General features: G+C 39.0%; 1 protein-coding gene across 2 annotated transcripts in view; it reads right to left on the reverse strand.

The window, feature by feature from the left end:
• KBTBD12 (kelch repeat and BTB domain containing 12) overlaps positions 1–23,141 on the reverse strand; it is a 79,610-nt gene that overhangs the window by 10,232 nt on the left and 46,237 nt on the right. For both annotated transcript variants that reach the window (XM_036737560.1, XM_036737559.1), the window contains exon 5: positions 6,205–6,402. In XM_036737560.1, coding sequence (XP_036593455.1) covers positions 6,205–6,402 — 198 coding nt within the window. The remainder of the gene's footprint in view (positions 1–6,204; positions 6,403–23,141) is intronic.

The raw sequence follows: 23,141 nt of genomic DNA on the forward strand, positions 1-23,141 counted from the left end.
TTTGACTGCTAATGTAATAAACAGCGTAATTGACATTTTTATAATAAGATGATAAATAAAAATGGCAAATAAAGAATGGGAATATAATATTACTAGTCCTCCAAACAGAGAGCTTGGTTTCATTTTCTTGTCTTTTTATCCCTAGTGTCTTGTACATGGTAGGCATTTAATAAGTATATGTTGAATTGAACTGAATTAAACTCTTAACTGAAAATGATAGTATTGTCTGCACTGATCAAATGGGATAATATTTGTGAAGTGTTTACCATAGTGCCTGGCATATAACAGGTGCTTAATAAATGTTTATTTCTGTCTGCCCCTTTATTCTCCATTGTCTGGCCAGTAAAGTTAGAAGCATTCACAAGGTGAATGTCTCTGTGCTTTTGTCCAATTGTTTCAGTTGTGTCCAACTCTTTGTGACCCCATTTGGGGTTTTCTTGGCAGAGATACTGGAGTGGTTTGCCATTTCCTTCCCCAGATCATTTTATAGATGAGGAACTGAGGCAAACAGGGTTAAGTTACTTGCCCAGGGTCACACAGCTAGTAAGTGTCTGAGGCCAGATTTTTGAACTCAGAAGATGGGTCTTCTTGATTCCATGCCCAGCATTCTATCCACTGAGTCACATAATCTCTGTACTTACCCAACTGTAAACTCAATTAGCAAATCAAGGCTCTTATACTTCCACCAGAAGTCAACTGCTAATGTGTAAAAACATTTTTAGAAGGAGATACGTTATTTCATGTTATCAATTGCAAATTCTTGTCATGTTTGCTTTACTAATCAGTCAGGCTTATATCAACTGAGTATTTGTGGAATCAGGAATCTAGGTCTGTCTTATTATGCCTCTGGAGAGTTTGACTTTACTGCAAAGGGCAATGGATGAGCTAGACATTGACTCTCCTAAAGGACCATGGAAAACTTTGCTACCTTGAGGCAGAACAGAAAGCCCCTTCTCAACTTACAGCAAACAAATCCTATTATAGTTATGTATTTTCAGAATGTTCTAGTCACAACTCTGTCACTGCCCCAATAACTCAACTTTGAAATCCCTTCATTTTTCTTCCAACTAGGTATTACCTCATCTATCTGTTTGTCTCACTATTTTAAATAGATCCACTTTGGTTAGCTGAATGGAGAGCTTGGCTATGGCACCTGTGTCTAGTCAGGTCCTTTCCTTGAAACCGTGCAAAATAAAGGAATACCTGGAACCTCTAGAGCACTCAGTCAATTCATCAACATATTCAAGTACGGACAGTGTAACATGGTGGAAAGCATGGTAGACTTAAGAATAGAGGACCTGAGTTTGAAAGCAGTTCTGCAAACTACTACCTTTCTCATCTTGGGCAAGTCACTCAAGCTCAGTTTCCCAAAGTAAAACGGACAGGCTAGATGAATGTTTAAGGCCCCCTTTCAGCTTCAGTTCTATCATTTTATGAGGCATTAAGCATAAAGATATATTTTAAAAAATAAAACCATAGGGTGATGCATAGAGTAGATACGTGCCTAGTATTTGCTGAATAAATCTAGCCAGTAATTGTTTAAGCCAGTAAACCTCAAGTTAACTAAGCAGCTTCTGGCCATCAAAATTTACCTTCCTTTGGAGAGGAGAGGGAGAGGGAGACCAAGGGGGAGATGGAGAGGGAGATGAGGAGAGGGAGAGATGAGTTACCCAACTGGCTGGGTCCCCATTCAGGCAGCTCAGACTATTCACAGGTTGTGTTTGTCCTTTGTTCTCAAAGAGGATCATGACATCAGGTTGATGATGACATGACTTGCAGTTCACTTTGATCTGGGAGAGAGAGGGCTGAAACCAATTAAAAGCTGAAACCTTAAACCCATTTCACTCTGGAGCTCATAGATTGGACAACAATAGGTGCCCAAACACCACTTAATGGCTATTTTTTGGACCCTCCTGGCTGTGAATGTAAATAGTAAGTGTTTCTCTTTTGGCCAGCAACCCTGGAAGTTTTCCCCTCCCAGTCTGATTTTTTTTTTTAATTAAAGAGCCATCCCTTGACTCATTTCTTAAAGAGGCCTATTCACCAAATGGACATTACCTCACTCAAAGTGAGAACCTGAAAAGACCTTAGCTAAAAGGGCCAGGGCCATCTCCAGTCGTCCTGATAAATATCTGGCCACTGAACCCAGATGGCTCTGGAGGAGAAAGTGAGGCTAGTGACCTTGCACAGCTCTCGCTCACTCAAATCAAATCAACTGCAAATCATGTCATCATGTCCCTGATGTCATGATCGTCTTCACGAATGAAGGACAAACACAACAACAACTTGATGTCACTCTTAGGTGAACACCTAAAGGTATATAAAATGTGAGCCTGCCCCCCATGATTGTTTTTGGTCTAAGAGAGACCAAATGACCATCCTTTTATTAATAACTTGCTGGCCTAATTAATAAAATGATTAAATTACTGAAACAGTAAGGCAATAAACACAACATCAATGATAATCATGAATATGCCTATGTAGTTCTGTATTGCATAATATGAGAGACTCTCCATAAAGAAGGTAAAAGAAGTATAACATTTATTCAGACACCGGAAAATCATATCCCATAACCAAATGTTCAGCTCCCACAGCCAGTCAGCCCACTTTATCATAACAGCAAGGAACTTAAAACACCATATCACAGCCATCCGAAGACTCTCTGACCCCCTGCTGGGGTTTCCCCAAAACAAACTCACAGTACAGCTAAGTCAGCCTGTTCAGTTCTAATAATCACAAGGGCGGCCATTAGCAGCCATTAGCAACCATGACCTCTCTCTCTCTCTCTCTCTCTCTCTCTCTGTGTCTCTCTCTGTCTCTCTCTCTCTCTCTCTCAACATTTCCTGTGACATTTCCTGTCAGGAAGCTCCTCCCACCACATATGTCTTAGGCTTCCTGTGATGTAAGCAGGTCACATGGCCTATTAACGGGTGGGAAAGATCTCCAAATCTAATTGCTACTACAATTACCCAGAAACTATGTCTCTCTAACCTTTTAAAACATCACAATATTAGCCAAGAGTTACTGAAGAATCATGAAGGAATTGACCTACCTGTATAGAGACAAAACTATGATATATCACCAAGGTGATAGATTAGGATGAAGTCAATGATCCCATCTCCACAACATCTCTTGAGCCCATCCACTTCCAAGTTTATACTCTTAACACTGTTCACCTGGATGACTACAATAATCTATTAATCAGCCTCCTTGCCTCCCATCTCTTCCTTTTTCAATACATCATCCAGTCAATCAATCAAAAACATTTATTAAGCACCTACTGTGTGCCAGAAACTATTCTAAGCACTGGGGATATAAAAAAAAGCAAAAGACAGTCCTTGCCTTCAAGGACCTTACAGTCTAATGGGGGAAACAACATGCAAACAAATATATGCAAAGTAAGCCATATATAGGATAAATAACAAATAATTAACAGAGGAAAGGCCTCCACATAACTGTGAAATTGATATTTCTAAAGGATAGGTGTAACCTTATCATTCCCTTGCCCAGATAGCTTTAATGGCTCTCTATAAAATAGAAACTCCTTTATCAGTATTTAAATACCTTCAAAATTGCGCTCCAGATTATTTTCCCAGACTTATTTTACATGAGTTCTCCTTATCCATGATACATTTCATACAAACTGTCCTAACTCCTATTCTCCATTCATGACAGCTCATATCTACCTCTTTTACAATTCATTCCCCATGCTTGATTTCTCTCTCCTCAAAGCTTAGCCCAAGTACCAGTTTTTACACTAGGCCTTTCCTGATCCCCTCATTTCTTTGTGTTTATTATTTTATATGTAACCAGTCTTTCAAACAAGCCTGGAGCATTTTGTATTCAAACAGCCTTTAGAAGGAGATGGACTCCACACTGATGGAGAAAAAGCTGAGTAGGATGCTGCATATCTTTGTAAGGGATGTGATTGGTTGCAGAGCTTCTTGGAAGAGAGATATGTGCAGTTCCAGAGAGTTTTTAGGGGAGGGGTACATGGACAGAGGACACTCCAGGGGGCAGAGAAGAAAAGACTTTAGAAGCTACAGACATGTAGGCTCCTCTATGTGTCCCTGATTTTTAACTCATATTTAGAGACTTTAGAGAGACAACTTCTATGCAGCAGAAAGAGGAAAAAATCTGTTAATATCCTCAGGGTAAAAGCCACACTCTCAGTTACTGATGTAAAGCCCACCTTGCTTGTTTGCTTCCTTCCTTTTTTCCTTCATCCTTCTTTCTTTCTTCTTCCTTTCTTTCTCTCTCACTCTCTCTCCTGCCCTCTCTCATTCTTTTTTCTCTTCTTTCCTTCCTTTCCCTCCCTCCCTTCGTCCCTCCCTCTCTTTCTTTCTTTCTCTTTCTCTTTCTTTCTTTCTTTCTTTCTTTCTTTCTTTCTTTCTTTCTTTCTTTCTTTCTTTCTTTCTTTCTTTCTTTCTTTCTTTCTTTCTTTCTTTCTTTCTTTCCTTTTTTCTTCCCATTGGACCTTCAGGACCTGTTTATGCTGCTCTGCCATGGGCCTAGGAACCTTGCTTTTCCCTACTTGGACAGACCGATTACCAATATATATATTTGTCATATGATGTTTTTATCAGGCCTTGTAAGAAAGTTGTTCATCTCTTAAGAAAGTTCTCAAAAGAACAAGTAGAAAACTTTCCACTTACAATTAATATTTGGTTACGAATTCATTAACATGAACATGAGCATACAAAAAGACTCTGCTTTGCCCCCTAGTTACAGTGATCTCTATCTGGCTCTCTGCCAGAACATAAGTGTTCCTGAGGCATGTTTTTCATAGATATGTTAGCATAGTGCTCCTCTTAGTGAGGTTAGAATTAAACAGTTAGTCATCCTGAATATAGCGACCTCATTTACTGATGCAACCAATCAATCTTTGGAGCTTTTTGCTTACTAGATTTATGCCCATTTTAAAATCTGACTGTTATATTGAGAAACTGGACCCATCCTGCAAATACAGTGATGGTTCATCTAAATTTGTGCTTTTGCATCACACACAGCAATGCAAAAAATGAGGCATTAAAGAAATTAGATTAACGAATATATAAATGCATTAGACAGCATCTAAGAAGGAATTTTAAGTAATTTTCTGTAAGTGGTGGGGGAGAATGAGGATTAAAATAATAATTCTAAAGGGATGATTCTACTTGCATTAGGAGAATTGAGATAAAAACAAGCCTGCTCCTCTGAATTCTATTTCTATATTACAACTTGGGAGAACGAAGGCTCCATTTTGGTAGGACAACAGTGCTGTAAGGAATCCATCGGAGTATTCAGATTTCCTGACATCTGAGTTAAAGAGGGCCTCCTTTCCAGGCTCTTGCATCCTACTTCCTTCCACGCTCACTCTATGATCCAGTAATAATGGCCCCCATTGCTGTTCCTTGAAATCAACACTCCCTTGGAGTATTGCCTGGAACACTCTCCTTCAGCTTCACCTCCCGGCTTCCCTAACTTCCTTCAAGACTCAGCTTAAATCTTTCTGCAAGAAGCCTTTCCCAGTCCCTTCAATGAAAGTACCTTCCATTTATATACCATACCTTGTATGTGCATTATCGTTTACATATTGTCTTCCCCATTAGAACGTGAGCCTCTTGAGGGCAGGACTGTTTTTTGCCTTTCTTTATTTCCTCCTTAGCATGGTGCTTCACACATAACAAGCGCTTAACAAAGGCCTGTTGAGTGACTGACTGACTCAATTTCCCTTTTTACCCTAGAGTTCTGAAACTCAGCCCAAGTCAGGATAAAGGTCAGAAAGAATGTGGTCTCCAGCTCCTCTTTAATCCATATTACCAGTGTCTGGCCTCCATGATGCTTTTTAATTTGCTTCCTTTCTTTCTGATAAATTAGGTCATGGAGCCAGCCTTGTTTTCCTGGGCTGGAAGATTCAACAGGGCTCTTGAGGGCTGCCCAAAGTCTCCAGGGGTTTTAACGTGAAAGAAGACAACCCAGAAGACAAGCAAGCAGCTATTCCTTGTGCAGCAGCCTTGCAGTCACTGATTTCATTGGGATTCTGCTCCTATGACTGGCCAACTCTGAAGGTTGGGCTGTTGTAGCTCTGTGAGAACATTTGTACCACCTAGATTTTGGCCAGACGTAAATACCAGAAAGATACTTAAACCACCACTGCGTGTGAATTTGGAATGCAAAAGCCAGATCATTAAAGCATGAAACATTTTCCATTTTAATCAATACCTGCTCCGTGAAAACCCCCGCAGACATACAGCTTTCCATCCACCGTTCCTGCATTGGTAGAATTGGTTCGAAGGGAGAGGAGAGGAGTTGGCATTGTGGGCCCCTCCCTCCAAAAATCCCCATCTGGGTTGTAGATCTCCACAGCATCAAGGCATTTACGAACTTGGCCTTTGTCTCGACCCAGGCAACCGATTCCACCTACAGAAGATGATATATTGATCAGTGAAATGGCCAAGGACCAAAGGCAGAAACCTCACATTAGGCAGAACACTCTCAGGGAGATTTGTATCACACTCTTAAGTGATTCCTGGTTTGTTTGTTTTTTTCCTTTCCTGCCAAGTGCTTACTGGCAAGATGATTTCTAGGGAAAAATTATACCTACTTGTCTAGCTTATGTAGTAATTCCTGGCCAGATCTAAATAGAGGTGGCTAAAGAAGAGATAGCTTGGCTATACTGGGTGACTTTGGTCATATCCTTTCGTAAATTCTTCTTAGTTGATCCAGGGGCCTTCCTATTGATACCTTGATATTATTTGGGTTCTGTCTGGTGGTTACCCTTTGCTTTCATTATGTGACTCTTCAAAACAACCAAGTAACACATGGGAGGGGCAGGGAGAAGATAGTACTGCAACTGGAGACATCGGAGAGGCCTCCACAGTATCACCTATGGAAATTTTTTATGCTTTAAAGAGAAGCATATACATTTTTATTGACAGTACAGCAATATCTGTAGTGACTGAGGAGACTTGCCAAAAATACTAGCTGTCATATGAACCCATTTCCCCTCCCTTTTACTTGTCCTTTCAGAAGGGAGCAATGTATCTCAACCATAAGGAAGTTTTATTTGTGGTTTATCCTAAGTGGTTGTACAAAGGACAGAGAAGATCCTGGTCTTGTTTGGTGCCACAGTAAGGTTTCTGGTTCCCTTTCTTCCCCATACTTTTTGATATCAGTGTTTATGTGAACATGGTTTTGATTTTTCAAAAATAAAGATGTTATTAATCTAAACAAACAAACAAAAACCTCACCATCTTTTCTAGATATACATTTCTCTGATGATATCTTTTATGAAGCTTCCTCTGCTTCATTGATAAATAATGTATTACGGCCTGCTCACATCTCTTATATGGTTGACCTCTCCATTACTTTTTAGATGCTCTTAAATTCTAGAATTTTTCAGAGATTATAGCATTCTGTGACTTGAAGCCACACAGTATCCCCAGATTATTATAGTTAAAAAGATGCACCTCTGATTCTGAGAGAAGCTTGGAGTTATTCCATGTTCTGCCCCTGGCCATGTTCTACACTCTGGCCATCTTGCCTTCTACCTTTCTACCATGTACTTCCCCCGTTCTTACTGTCCTCACTTTCTTCCTGGCCTCATCTCTTGCTTGGGTGCAACAATACTACTGTTACTTTAAGTGTATGGGGTCTTCAGGAGGACCAGCGCCTCTGGTGTGAGGTTGAGCCTTTTTCAGGGCTGCTCATTCACCTTCAGTGTCTGCCTAATTGACTCAACTGTCACCTGTGGCTCCAAGAAGCTGTAGCTTGTACAGCAGCCACACCCTGGTAAACCAGATTGAGGGTAACCGTCAGGCCTCAAACCTGTTGGCGAGTTAGGGGGATGTCCGTCCCAAGCATGTGAAGACTTTCCCTGCAGAATGGGAAGATGAAAACAATTTGTTCTAACAGTCATGAAGGTGGCTGAAGTAGGTGCTACGGAGCACTTATTGTTTGTCCTTCGTTCTCAAAGAGGACTATCGCATCAGGAAGGTGATGTCATGACTTGCAAGTCAATTGGATTTAAGTGAGGGAGTGTTGTGCAGTTGCCAGCTTCACTTTCTCCTCTGGAGCCATCTGGATCCAATGGCAAGATATAAATCAGGATGAACAGAGATGTCCCCGAATGGAGCACTTAAAGTTTCTTCAGACATCAAAGACACCAAGGTCATCCACTGCATCCCAGGCCCTGGCCAGTCATCTTGACTTTTGTCTTGCCACTGGACTTGGAAGACTCAGGAAGAGAGAACGAGGCTGATGCCTTTGTGCAACCTTGCTTCACTGAAATCCAATTCGTGCACAAGCCAAAGCAACACCCATGATGTCCTCTTTGAAAATGAAGGACAAACAACAATGACTGTTACTTTAAGAAAAGGCTGTGACTTCCCTGACCAAAACGGCCTGGCCACCGTGTGTATTCTTCCCTTATTAGAATGTGAAAAAGTGAATTCCTTCAGGACCCCAGCTCAAACTCTAATTAGTATTAATCAGTTTGATGTGGTAGGGGTAGTGATATGTATCTATATCTATATCTATATATAGATGTAGATATATAGATATATAAATATATATGTGTGTGTGTATATATATACATATATACATATACATATATACACACATATATGTGTATATATATACATATATGTATGTATATATGTATATATGTGTGTATATATCTATATCTATATGAAAGTTCTGTATATTTTGCCCCAGAGCTGTGAGCTGTAGATAGTAAGATCACTTGCATAATCATAAGAAGCTAGCCAGAGGCCCTCCACCCTTGTTTCATCTCGTCATGGTGACTAAGCCCAATGTGGCAGAGGTGACTCAACTACGCGGAAAATCCCCCAAGATTTTTTTTTTTTTGCCCCTAAGCCTTTGGTATGCTTTCCTTCCTTATATACCTTGACAATCAGTCACTCAATAACCTCAACACTAATCACCTGTAGCACAGACCTCCTTTGTGTAGGCTTGATTTAATCTATTTGCTGTTTCCATTTTTGTTTTCTTTACCACCATTCTGACTTTCTTATTGAGCAGTGTGGTGTTAGAATCCACAGTTGGTAGCTCCATTTTTTATATTTTCATCTGGTTGTTGTCTTACTTCCAGTTTATTTCTTCCATGCTTTTGTTTAAAGTGACTTTGGTTAGTTGAGTCTTTTAGCAAGTTTTCTCACATGAATTTAATTTTTCTTTCTGTTGCTTCTTCATGTTTTGTGTAGTGCTATTGTCCATAATCTTTCACTATCATCCTCTACAAGATTTTACAAATGGGTTTATATGCTTAACTGGTTTTACCCACAGCTGCCATGTTCCTCTACTGGCTATGGCAACTTCTTCAAGGCCGTTTAGTCTCCCTCTTCTAGTGGATAATTTATATCAGTTAGACTTCTGTAGAAAAATGATGATAATCTGTGTTACTGTCTGTTCTTTTATCTACTTCCCATGTTTTGGCATCAACAGCTTGCTTAAATTAGGAGGGACTGGAGTTGCCTCAGTTTCATGCTACAAATTCTTATTTTCACTCCTAGTCTGCTATATTCAAAACAATCAAGATTAAAACCAGAGAAAGTACTGGTCTCTAACACTCATTTGACAATTATCCAGATCTCGTCTCATAGCATCTTTTGTATTGTTTAACTTTTCATGTATTTATGTCTAAAACCTCTAAAGACTAACAACCATATCTCATATGTTACCCATAGCCCACATTGAAGCTCTGGGTTTACTTGTATGGAATTCAGTTTTGGGAGATTTTGAATAAAATCGTCACTGTTTGTGCTCCAACATGGAGTATTTCCCGGTATCACCTGAACTGAGTTTGTTTCTAGTTCTCCTCTAGATGTCCTCACTTCCCTTGTAAGTACCAAACTACTAAGGCAAGGAATATAGAATAAATGTATTACACAGAGAACACAATATACAAAGAATCCCCACTTAAGCCCCTAAGGAAATTTTACTCCCTTACAGGTTCTGCCTTCTCCTGGCAGCTATATAGTCTCTAACTCTGGCAACCCTGGAGTTAAAGCACCCCACAGCAGGGAAAGAGATCATGGTTATTAAGGAGTCAAGCAACCATCCCCTAGTGAGCATCACCTTCCTAAGGTACCTAGATATATAGTTTCTCCAGACTTAATTCCAGGGTTGAGCACTCTCCTTGATTCTTTCTTCCCAGGTGGAGAAAGAATTTAGGGTCAATACAGAGTGGACCTTTATCTCCAATGTAGCTCAACAAGCCATTTTCATTATCTTTAATATCTATGGGACTCTACATTTCCCAACACTGTTCTCATAGGACCTCTTCTTTGCTTTATAATTATTTTAATGTATGTATATATGTATGTATGTATGTATGTACACATAATATATGTATGTGTGCATGTATACACACATATATGTGTGTATGTATATATATAATATACCTTTCTCAGCCTCAGTTTCCTCATTTGTAAAATCAGGATAAAAATAGCACTTACCTCACAAGGTTATTGTGAGGCTCAAATGTACATAAAGATGAAGTACATAAAGTACTTTGGGATCCTTAAATAAATGTCACATATATCTTCACTTACCCTCACTTTTCTTTTGTACATGCCTGCTTGAAATACGAGTTCACAGATGACATCACTGTGTTTTAAAAATTGAATTACTAGCCAACTCATGTTTCATTTATTTACCGAGAGGCAATGTGGTTTGTTGGAAAGAGTATGATAATGAAAGTAAGGGATTTAATTTCTTTTTGAGTCTCATTGACATCCTATCTCATTCCCTAATGGGGAAAATTTCAAAATTTTCCTCCTTCAAGCTCTCAAATATCTTCCCACTCTTACTTAGAGCAGGCAACTGAGCCTTCACTATGGGTTCCCTTCTTGTAGCCATATAGCTGTTTGGCAATTTATTTACCTTTGATAAGACATGGGTTCTCTGATAGCAAAGAGGTGAATTCTTAGCCATTGAGTAAGTAAACTTTCACAACAGCTTATAAGGCTCTAAGGAAGACAATTTATTTCTAGTAATTAAAGCCAGCAATTCTCCAGCAAGGAAGTACAGAAATGACTAACTGCCTTTTAGCATAGTGGCTGGCACATAGTAGGCACTTAATAAGTGTTTATTGATTATTATTATTGATTTTGAGCAATCTTTTAGAGTGATAAAATAGACTCCAGAGTCAGAGAACCTAGGTTCAAATGCCAGCTTTACAATTTAGTGTCCTTTCTGGACCTTGGTGTTCTCATCTATGAAATGAGAGGGTTAGATGTGATGACCCTTCATTCTCTAAACCTATGAGTCTTTCAACTGTGGGTAAATGTTATTTGAACCATTTTAAAAACCAAGACACCTGAAGCAAACAGAGGTGAAGTAAGGGTCACCTTTGTGAATCAGGCAGAGGCAGAGTAAGGCACTGAAATCCTGAATTCTGACTCAGAATATCTCCTTTAAAAATCCATTAGAGAAACTTCCCCCAATACAATACAATCAAAGAATAGGTATTATTCTTTTGCTATTCAGAATAATAATGTGCTTGTCATCTTCATTGTTCTGTTGTGAAGGTGGATTTAATTACTGTGTACGGTCCTTGGCGTTACAATTCTAACCTTTTAAGTGTATGCCCTTTCTCCTTAGTTGGCAGGCACTTTGGAGGAGCTACTCCAGGAGGAAAATAGGCCAGTTGGTCACTTCTGTCCTGGACTCTAAACACATTAATAATGAAGAACATTATCCTACTTGAGCAGGTTAGCCTGCAAGTGCACTTTATGATAGCAGCTGGTCTGATGAATGCAAATTTAACATGTATTCCTATCAGGTAGGCAGCTAAATTAAAAAAAAATCTTTATTAATAAGCTATGTTCACAAGACACATCTTTGGATGAGAGAAATCCCAGCCTCTGATCAGCTCGTAATTGGAATTTTAATGTAATACTTGCTGTGGGCGCTACATGGTGCAGTGGATAGATATATTAGAAATCAGGAAGACTCATTCATGAATTCAAATCTGGCTTTAGACACTTACTAGCCATGCGACCCTGGGCAAATCACTCCACCCTGTTTGCCTCAGTTTCTCATCTGTAAAATGAGCTGGAGAAGGAAATGGCAAACCACTTTGCCAAGACAACCCCAAATGGGGTCATGAAGAGTTGGACATGACTGAAAAATGACTGCTAATGTTCCCTTGATAGTAACCTTGACAACATCCCCTCTTCTTTGTGTACTCAATTATATTAAGGCCTTATTTGCTTTTAGCAAGACTCAGTTAAAAAATAGAATGAATGGAATTATTTTTTTGAGTCTTGCTTAGCCCAAAATTTATTGTCCCAAGTGTATCTTGAAGGGCTACTCTTAAAAAATGTCCATGAAGGTGAAGGTGAACCACCCCTTCTTGCTCTCCCTCTTTACTTTATGGCAAGCTGTGACCATTGTTCTATATTTAAGGGAGCGTTACAGTGTGCAGCAGGGTGTTGGAGAGAATGCTTCCATTTCTCATATACTATGGTGATACCTTTATGAATGGTAAAACTGTTAGGAAAAATTTCTAGCTCATATGGGATATGGCTGAGGGTAGAGATGATGGGGTACTTGTGCTCAGACCCTAGCCCTAAGACCCTATCTCACCCCAGTCCAAAGACCATATCTCTGGCAATTACTCATGAGTGGGCTCCAGTGAAGCATGCTCTCTCTCCCTCTCTGATACAGTGACAAGCTGATCCTGTAAGAATTTACTTGGTATAAACAGGATTATCTTGTCCTAAGATATTTGGACTAGACTATCGCCTCCTTCCATTCCACATGTCAAGGTATATGTCCATTCCCTAAATCTATCTTGTCAAACAGGACATTGACTGGTAACAGACAGACCTATCCTGACCGTAGTTGCAGGTCTAAAAACTAAACCCCTCAGTATTCCCCTCCCTACCTGCACAGCAGGTACAAAATGTGCATGTTCTTTTAAGAATTGACCATTCCCTAAGTACTGCCTAATCTCTGCCCCGACTACCTAATGGCACACAGTTCACTGTACTTTTTTGCTATACAAACTTTAGCAGCATCCCTGTTAGACTGCAGGTTCCCTAAGAGCTTTGCCCTCTCCTATAACGTTACAATAAACTTTTGCCACTTGACTTGAGTTCATGAATTCATTCCAGATGACTCCACCCTGTACCTTGATTTTTTGGGGTCCCTACACCCCTAAAACCACATCAAAGAGAGGGGGAAAACATACATTTCTAATGTTTTCCAAGGACATTTCCCACTGCTTTCTACCCATGTATTCTTGGACACACAGGATGTGACCTTCTGACAATAGCCAAGAGGTATAGATGGCTTGGTGCAGAGGAAGTTGATCCTAGAATTCCATAACTGGAAGTCACCTCAGAGGCCATTTAGTCCAAACCCAATATAATCAAGAATGGCCTTTCCAACCTATATGTCAGCTGTCTAGCTTTTTCTTGAAGACCTTCAGTGAGGGGGAGCATACTGCCTCCCAAGGCAGCCCTGGGATACTGTTAATTTCTATGAATATTTTCCTCATATCAAGCTGAAATCTACTTCCTTGCAACTTATTTCTGTTGCTTATTATTTATGCTTGCTGAGCCCAAAACCTTCTTCAGGCCTTCAAATACTTGAAAACAGCCATCATGTCCTTCCTAAGCCTTCTCTGCTAGTTCCTTCAACCTGTCCTCACATGGCATGATAAAAAGGCCCTTCATGATCCTGGTTGCCTTCTTCTGGATGTTCTCCACTTTATCAATGGTTCTTCCTAAAATATGACACCTACAACCTAACACAATACTGACTGCGGTACAGTGAGGCTAACACCTCTCTATGCTGGCTAACGTCGGATTAACCTTTTCTATTCCTACAGCATGATGAAGACTCCCATTGAATTTGTTGCCCACAAACACGCTGTCCCCCAGATCATATATTTAGAGGTAATTTAGTCCAATACCACCATCTTATAGATAAGGAGGGAGGTGTTAAGCAGCTTGCCACAGCCTTTCCACTGTATTACTCTGCCTTTTCTTTTTAAAATAAACTACTGTCTAGCCCTGTCTCTAATATCTTGTAACTGTAAAGTGGGTTTTTAGAACCTAAGACTTTATTATGTTAATCCTATTGAATTTCTTTTTATTATATTTGACCCAACATTCTAGCCTGCCACAATCTTTTCTGAGACTGTGATCTGTGTTATCTATCCCTTCTACTCTGTGTCATATATAAATTGGATAAGTATGCCTTCCAGGCCATGGATAAAAATGACAAAGAACACTAGGCCAAGCACAAATCTCTGGGGCGCTCTACTGAAGACCTCCTCTCAAGTTGATCTTGGTCCATTAATTATTTTTTGGGTTGGGACAGTCAATCAGCTCAGAATCCACCTAAATGTACTATTGCCTCACCTGTTGTTCTTCATATTTTCTACAGGAATGTTATGAGAGCTATAGTCAAATACTTTTCTAAAATCTAGATAAGCTAGAACTACAGCATTCATTCATGTCCTACTCTTTGTAACCCCATTTGGGGTTTTCTTGGCAAAAATACAGAGGTGGTTTGCTATTTCCTTCTCTAGCTCATTTTACAGATGAAGAAATTGAGGCGAACAAGGTTAAGTCACTTGCCCAGAGTTACATGGCTAGTGTCCAAAGCCATATTGGAACTCATGGATCTAAGTCTTCCTGATTCTAAGCTCAGTGCTCTATCCACTACACCACCTAGCCTACATTAATCTACCAGCCTATATTAACGTATCAGTGACCTCAGTTCAGCATGCACTCCCTCCAATGGTGAATGAAGATGGAAATCCATCAAAATCTTTTCATTCTAAGTTTTATTTATATTCTGCCACAAGGCAGAAACCCTACAGGAATTTTACCCAATATGGTGGTATCTTTTTCATCATCACATGGATACCAATGGAACATGTGTGTCACTGTCTCTCAACAAGAAAGGCCCACTTTTTTCTGGTCATATATATCTCTGATGATGTCATTTTATACCACTGTTCCTGGGCAACTATTTATTGATAGTATGTAACTTGGTGATAATAATATTGACAATATATTAATAATACTTATGCCCACCAATAGAGAGATCCTTCACTGTCTTTGGTATTGCCTTCAACCTTAATTCTTCAGTAACTATAATATTCCATTACTCATCATCATATAGAATTACCAGAAGAATACTGATATTAAAAATCTGGGCCCTTGTTTTAGGGAGATGCTTTAATATCATTAAAAGTATGGGGCAATTTCCCAAAGGTAATCCAGCTTACATTTCTCCTCTCGATTCCTGCCCATTCTCAAAGCCCTCTGCTATCGCTGGCAAACCCTTATGTATCCCTCTTTTGTGTCTCACTTGATATTAGTAATCAGAGGACCATCAAACAATATTATCTCTGTTATATCTTTCAGACCCTTCTCTGATATATGCATGGGAAATGCCTTGTTGGAGGGGAGCTTTTAAGGCTTTATTGAATCAAATGTTATTCTGTAGTCATCAAACAATAAGCATAGTGGAGTCTTGTTTTCTCTATTCCTTTCAGTCAACTGTGCTATTATAAAAATGTGGTCTACTGTAAAATGTCATTTGTGAAGCCTAGTTATTCTTTTAGCATGTCTTCATCAAGGATACTCTTAATTCTTGCGCAGACATTTTCACAAAGACACAGTAGGGACAGGAAAGTAGGCAGAAAGATCAATAGCGATCCATAGCTTTCTGGTTTCCCCTTTGTTGTAGAGGTAATAATGTCTAAAACATTTTTTTCAAGCCTTTTGTTTGCTCTTCTTGAGAATTCATCCCTTGGTACCCTCAAACTGTTGCCTGCTGCACAGACCTTCATGTGGACTTGGTCTAGCATTCTTTCTCTCTTTGGTCTTCTTCAGAGATTTCTTCTTCCTTATTCAGTACATCTAGGACTGTGATGTTAGAGGCCAGAAGGAATGACTCCATGGTTATTGATGGTGAAGAGAATTTATAATTTTATACTTTTCCATTTTTCATCCGTGGTCCTCCCTTCCATTTTGTCTTAAAGTGCCCTTTTGATTAGATGCCAGAAACTCTTGCCAACTTCTCTGAAAACTTGTTAGTCCCTGACCATTTTTCACCATTTTATGAGGCACCATTGCCCATTAAACCATCATCTTTCTTCATCCTCTTCCATTAGATTTTACAAACAAATTTATATTCTAAACCAGTGTCCTTGAGTGCTATAACTCTTTGCTTGGCAAAGAGGTAAGTCCTCCCTGGCTGAGGCCGTTCCTACATTCTTCTGATCTCTTCCTTTCGGTAACTGATTTATATTAGTCAAACTTCCTTGGGAAATGGTAATCATCCATGTCAGTTCCTGTCCTTTTACTAATTTACTTTTTTCCCCCCATCAACAACTTAATTAAGTCAGGATACAATTGCCTCAGTTATGTACCATGGCTCCTAATTTTATTTCTTTCTTTTGGCATTGAGTTTAATCTCTACTCTAAGAAGTCGATGGGCCAACTGAGCACAGATAGCTCATTAGGGAATGACTCCCACATCATTAACCAGTCATTTCCTGTATGTTTTTTGCTCTTGGTGATATTATTTGCTATTTCTCATGTTATGTGTTTCCCCACTCTCTCCTTGAGGAAAATATCCCTGGTACACAGGCATGAAATTTCCATATAATCCAGAAGCCTCTCTCATTTCTCACTCCTGACTTTTTGTTATTGTCGTCCTTGTTTATACCCACATTTGTCTCGTATTTTTTGTTTGTTCATTTGCTTGTTTGATTGGACCTGTGAGCTCCTGGGGAGTTTTTTCCCTAAATGCTGACCAGCACCACCTCTGAAACATGAAACCTGTAGTCTTACAGACAGACCTACTTACAGGTCTATATCTGCAGAGCAAGAGATGAGGTTTAGGAAGTTCACAGCCAGTGGCACTGACGGGTTAAAGTCTTTTGTCCAGGGTCACATAACCCTGTCAAAGCAAGGTCTTGAACATCATTTTTCTAATTGGGATTACCTCTTTAACCATGGCACCACATGGCCTCTCCAGTAGGAAAGTATATGTTGATTTACTTCAGAAAGGCTTACTGAGTTCTTTGTAGAATTTCTTTACAGATGTTTGTGCATAATCTGTAATTATCTTCATAAAAGGAAGAGAACAAGTGTTTTTAAGTGCCTACTATGTGCTAGGTACCACACTAAGTGCTTTATAAATATTGTCCTATTTAGCTTCATGACAATCCTGGGGTGGGGGGAGGAGTTTGCTATAACTATCCTCATTTTACAGATGAAGAAATTGAAGAAGAGAGAGGTTAAATGACATACCCAGGGTCGCACAGCTAGTAAGTGTCTGAGGTGGGATTTGAATTCAGGTTTTCCTGACTCCAGGCCCAGTGCTCTAACCACTTAGCCATCTATCTGAGCAATATGAGAACAAGTGCTCCCTGAATTGGTGAGTGAATACAAACTTATATAATCCACTATATCTAGCTGGCATCAGATAAGATCATACTTCAAATGCAGTAACATTTTTAAAACATCTAGCACAGTGCCTGGCACACAGTGGATGCAATATAAATGTTAGAAATTATAACAATAATTATAAATGTAATAAAAATAATAATAATGATTATTCGTATTCCCTCCCAGTTCTCCACCCTGGACATTCTCTTGTGTTCCATCCTGCTCCTTTTCCCTCCCTCTCTCATCTTCCTCACCAATTCCCACGTCTTACTTACAGAAAAGTGATCACATCAATACTACTGTTTCTTCTGGAAAGGCCATGTCAATCAGAAGTCCTAGAGTTCCGCTCACTGTCCTTGTGACTTGGCATTCCAAATACTCATGCCTGGCTACCACTCTAACTCCATTAGAGTATAAGATGCCAGAGTATGGGATTATCTCACATTTGTATTTATGTCCTCAGCACTTAACAGAGGATCTGGCACATAGTAAGCACTTAATAACTCTCCATTCATTCATTCATTCATTTGCTCATTCATTCATTCTTGTCTCAGCATATCAGTGAAGATGGGAACTTTCTCTAAAATTTGAAATTTTCAATCTTAGAAAAGGTACAGACATATGTTTATAGAGGAAGGGTTACTTGGGTCACTGAGAGTTTAAAAGATAATCCTTTGGGTCTGGCCACGCAAATGAATATATGTGGGAAGGCAAGAACAAAGGGGTAGGTGGGTGTGAGGCTATAGCCTGGAGCTTCACTCAAAACCTTTCTAAATTCCTGCCTTTCATATAGTTACTGTGGACAAACCTCCAAGGCTTTAAGGCAGCCGTCCACTAGTAACCCTGTCAAAGAAGGAAATAGGGTTAGTTTGGCACAAACTATTCTTAATGAAGCCATGCTGGCTCTTCATGATCACTGCTTCCTTTTTCAAAAAGTTCATTAATAATCCCTTTAATTGGAGTCAGGAAGACTCATTTTCATGAGTTCAAATCCAGTCTCGGACACTTACTAGCTATGTGGCCTTGAGCAAGGCACTTGACCCTGTTTGCCTCAGTTTCCCCATCTGTAAAATGAACTGGAGAAGGAAATAGCAAACCACTCCAGTATCTTTGCCAAGAAAACCCCAAATGGGGTCAAGAAGAGTCAGACATGACTGAAAAATGACAGAACAACAGTGATAACTTTTAAAATTTTGTTAAAGATTAAAGAAAAGCTCACTGATTTAGGGCATGCAAATTATTCTCTTCCCCTTTTTTGAAAAATCAGGATACCATTTGCCTTTATTTAGTCCTCTAGCACCTCTCTTGTTTTCCATGAAAGATTCATTCTCTCCTTAAGTCCTTTGGAACTGGAGAATCATGCTGAAAAGATCATTATCTGTAACTCTATATTTATTTATGCATAGGCCTATATATATTTATATAACTATATATACAACTACATATATAACTATATATATACTACAACTACGTGTGTGTATATATGTGCATACACACATTTATCTATTTATATAGATGCATGTCATCTGTATATATGTATGTATATACATATATAGATTTATGTATAGACATATATTTTTTTTCTTCCCCCACTATGGTCTTTGTGTGGAAGAGTTCACAGGTGAGAATCTATTAAATTCACATTTTTTCTTATTTTTGATCATTTCAGGAATCACTAGCTTGGCCAAGTGTGTAGCATTTGTCTTGAAGGTATCACTATGGTTTAGTTCTTACCAAATAAATTTTAATCAACTTTATTCCATAATTTCAATATGGAGGAAACTACTAAGAGCAAATCTTCAAAGGGATATTTAGTAATGAATAAGAAGAAAAAAACATTAAGAATAATAGGAAATGAACTTAAGAGAACAAAGATGATGACAGGTGTTCAACAATACATTTTGTGTCTAAATTATGTGAAGTTTTTTTTTCAGAGTTTGATAGTTTATGTTCATTTACATATTTATCCAACTAAGAACTACTAGAAGAGAAATCAGACCAAAAAAGAAATGAGCACAAGCCTGAATTAGTGTACCAATGAGGAAATAAGGATGATTATACCTTAAACATGGACTAGTTCTTTAAGAACTAAAACCTTTTTAAACTCTTTTTTTAATCTAAAGTTTTTCAAAATATGGGAGTTTCCCCTCTTTATCAGAGTATACCAAACATCAATAATCAATTAATTTAGACAGCAAGGTCATCATTATGATCAATTTGTAATAGAAAGAAATTTCCCTTTGGAGGAATTTCAGTAAGTGTCAAAAAGCCAGACAGAAGTTTATTTCCCGGTTCTTCTTAGTTTTCTGATCAGGGTGGGCTATGGCTAGCTTTCAGCCATATCTTTTTTTTTTATCATTGGGATGTTTCATCAAATCAGGTGAATGCTAGGCTAGGAGTGAGGTAGACATGCTTCAGATACTAGCTGTGAGATCCTAGGCAAACCACTTAATCCCTCTCAGACTCAGTCTCTTTATCTGAATTAGTTGGTCTCTAAGATTCCTTCCAGCTCTAAATTTTTGATGCTAGGATGTACTGTGGAACCTCCTTTCTGGATAACAGTTTCATTGCTTGTGCCTTTTTCACTTCAACGGGAGGTAGAACATGACCTCTTAGATGGCTTTGTCGCCAAATTTATTAGCAAATCAATGCCTGAAGACATCTTCCAAGTTGTTTTCCAGCTCTCAATAATATCATCACTCTCCATCAGTGTTCTTTGACTTTTGACCAGTCTTCCAAACAATCATTTATTTCAACATTGGTTATCATGACTTTACTCTCTTAGTCAGCTACAGCCCATCACTAAGTTGTTTTTTGAGCATCATCTCCTGGTCTTATGTTCAGTAGGAGGTGTTACCTCCTCTCCAGTCATATAGAACTTGGATCTAGTCGATGAGATAAAACACCTACATAAACTACTGAATAATCTGTATTGTACCCAAAAATTGTGTTGCAGAGACAGCTAGGTGACGCTGTAGTGCATAGAGCACTGGTACTGGAAGAACAGAGTTCAAATTCCGACTGACCCTGGGCAAATCACTTAACCTTGTTTGCCTCAGTTTCCTCAACTGTAAAATGAGCTGGAGAAGGAAATGGCAAATCACTCCAGTATCTCTGCTAAGAAAACCCCAAATGAGGTCATGAAGAGTCAGACACAATTGAACAACCAAACAACAACAAAATATACTTGGCATATTTAAGGTTTAAAATAATCAAAGTTAAAAAATAAACTATATACATAACTGAAAAGCTGGTTCATGGGAGTCTTTAGTAAAACATGGTGAACCATGTTAAAACTATGCTCAAAGTTATCTCAAATAGCCAATCTCTTATAGCTAGGCTTGACCAAAAGGCCTGGATATTCTATCATCCCCCACAAAGCTGGATTTCTTTCTGCTGAACTTTGAGCTCAAAAGATATTTCACCCAAGCTCAAAATGTCCACAGAACTGGCTTTCATTAATCAAGACGAGGGTCTTTATTGACAATATGTTCTAGTTAATTGTGGATACCAGGTTAAAATGAGAATTGCTTTGACAAAACGTGCATCTCCAACTAAGAACAATGGAGTACCTAGTAGGCAGGCAACATACAGTAGAACTGAATATTTCAGGGGAAAAGGATATTATCAATTTGGAGGAAATTCCATTATATAACTCATCCCACAATGACTATAAAGACCCGAAGTTGCTTGAATTCTTATTTTGAAAATGTGTTTACTTGTAAGAAAGGAAAAAAAAAGATTTATCAGAAGGAAACTGAAATCTAAGCTTTCTTTTCTTATAAAATAATTCACCATTTAAGTGATCTTTGAAATGCATAATAGCCATAATCACTCCAATTTTTTCTGTAACTTTTCCCTTCAGTGCTCTTTAATAGCATTCCAGCTGAGAGTCAGACCATTTATAAGGCTGATACTCTTTCAGTAAACTAGTGCGGCAAAATGAATTCCTGGAGAAAACAAATGGTAAGGCTGAATGTCAGCAATCTTTGTAGTTTAGGGGAAATGAAAAGGCTCCACCTTTTTGTTGTTGTTTGTCTTGGCAAATTACTAAACAGAAATGTAGCTTTTATTATACTACCCCTTTTGACATAATGCGAAAAGTTGCCTTCCAAAGGGTCTCCTTTGAACAGGTCTGGGCCTTCAGCTCTGGACCAGATCTCCAAGAATTTGGGTTTTCTAGTTTACCTTTCTGATGTGAACTGTTATACTGAGTCATAGAACACCACAGGGTTGTTGTAAGCATCAGATGAATTAACCTAAGTAAGATGCTTTGTGAACCTTAAAATGCTACCCTCTCTCTCTCTCTCAAATACTCTATAGCTGTCATAGAATTGATCACTTAGAATCCATACCTTTAAAGCCCTGTCCATCATCCTTCACTATCTTCTCTGCTATCTCTGATGAGGAATGCTTTCTCCTTGCCAAGGTCAAGTCCCCCAAAAACCACAAAGAGCTCTTGATGACTCCTTGTTTCTTTCAAGCCCTTTCCTCTTCTATTATTCCTCCCCTTTCTCCCATCTTAAATTTCTCCTTATGATTTAGGTACTTTCTCACCTCCTACAAATATGTCCAAATCTCTCCCATCCCTAAGAAGACACACTTGGAACAGCATCAGATGAACAATGTATATGATAGCATTAATATTGTAATGGGATTGTAAAAAATTTGAATGTTCTGAGCACTATGATGGCCAGCCATGTTTCCAGAGGACAGATGTTGAAGCATGCTAATCACCTCCAGATGCACTTAGGGTACAGAATGAGACATATATTATTGGGATATGGCCAACCCACTTACAGTAACTAGATGCTGTATGTTGATACCTTTGTCAAGTGAGACCTCAGTCAATCAGATGTGTGAACTAAGTGGGAATGAGGTCAGTTCAACCAATCACAGCTGTTAGGCAAAGTTTGAAATGGACAGGTAGGTGGCCAGTGGATAAAGTTCAGTCCCGGAGTAAGGAAGAGTGGAGTTCATATGGCCTCAGATACTTACTAGCTGCATGACCCTAGGAAAGTCACTTAACCCTGCTTGCTTCAGTTTCTTCATCTGTAAAATGAGCTGGAGAAAGAAACTGCAAACCGCTCCAGTATCTTTGCCAAGAAATCCCCAAATGGGGTCACAAAGAGTCAGACATGACTGAACAACAACAACAAACCTACCTTTTCAATCACGTGATATTTTAAGTTGCCTTCAGACATGTCTTGCTTCAAATTGGCTTGCTAGCTATTCCCTGGACCTCTTTTGTCTAAGTGGTTTCCATTACCCGAATGTACTTCCTCTTTACTTTTGCCTTGTAGCATCCCTAGCATCCTTCAAAACACAGGTCACGTAACTTCCTGATTCCTGGTCCTGCCCCTGGCTTTTTTTTTTTAATCAGCATCCTCTTCTCTTTGAAATTACTTGATAAATACATTTTGCACATACTTACTTGCACTTATGTTTTCTCTCTTCCCCTCTTCCCCCTCTCCCCCAACTAGAATGTAATTTCCTTAAGGACAAGAGCTATGTATTTTAGTGCCTAGCCCAGTGACTCATTTAATAAAATGTGTCTTGAATCAACTAATGATTCTTGTCCAAGGTTCTCTGCTTTACTAGTGAGGAAACTAGTGAAGCCCAAGGAAGAGAAGTCACTTCACCTAGGTTGCAACAACTAAGTGCTTATTCGGTGCCAAGGCACTGTGCTAAGCTCCGGGAATACAAGTATTAACA

The sequence above is a fragment of the Trichosurus vulpecula genome, chromosome 9 (genome assembly GCF_011100635.1).
Source record: "Trichosurus vulpecula isolate mTriVul1 chromosome 9, mTriVul1.pri, whole genome shotgun sequence".
In the NCBI taxonomy this organism is placed as follows: domain Eukaryota; kingdom Metazoa; phylum Chordata; class Mammalia; order Diprotodontia; family Phalangeridae; genus Trichosurus; species Trichosurus vulpecula.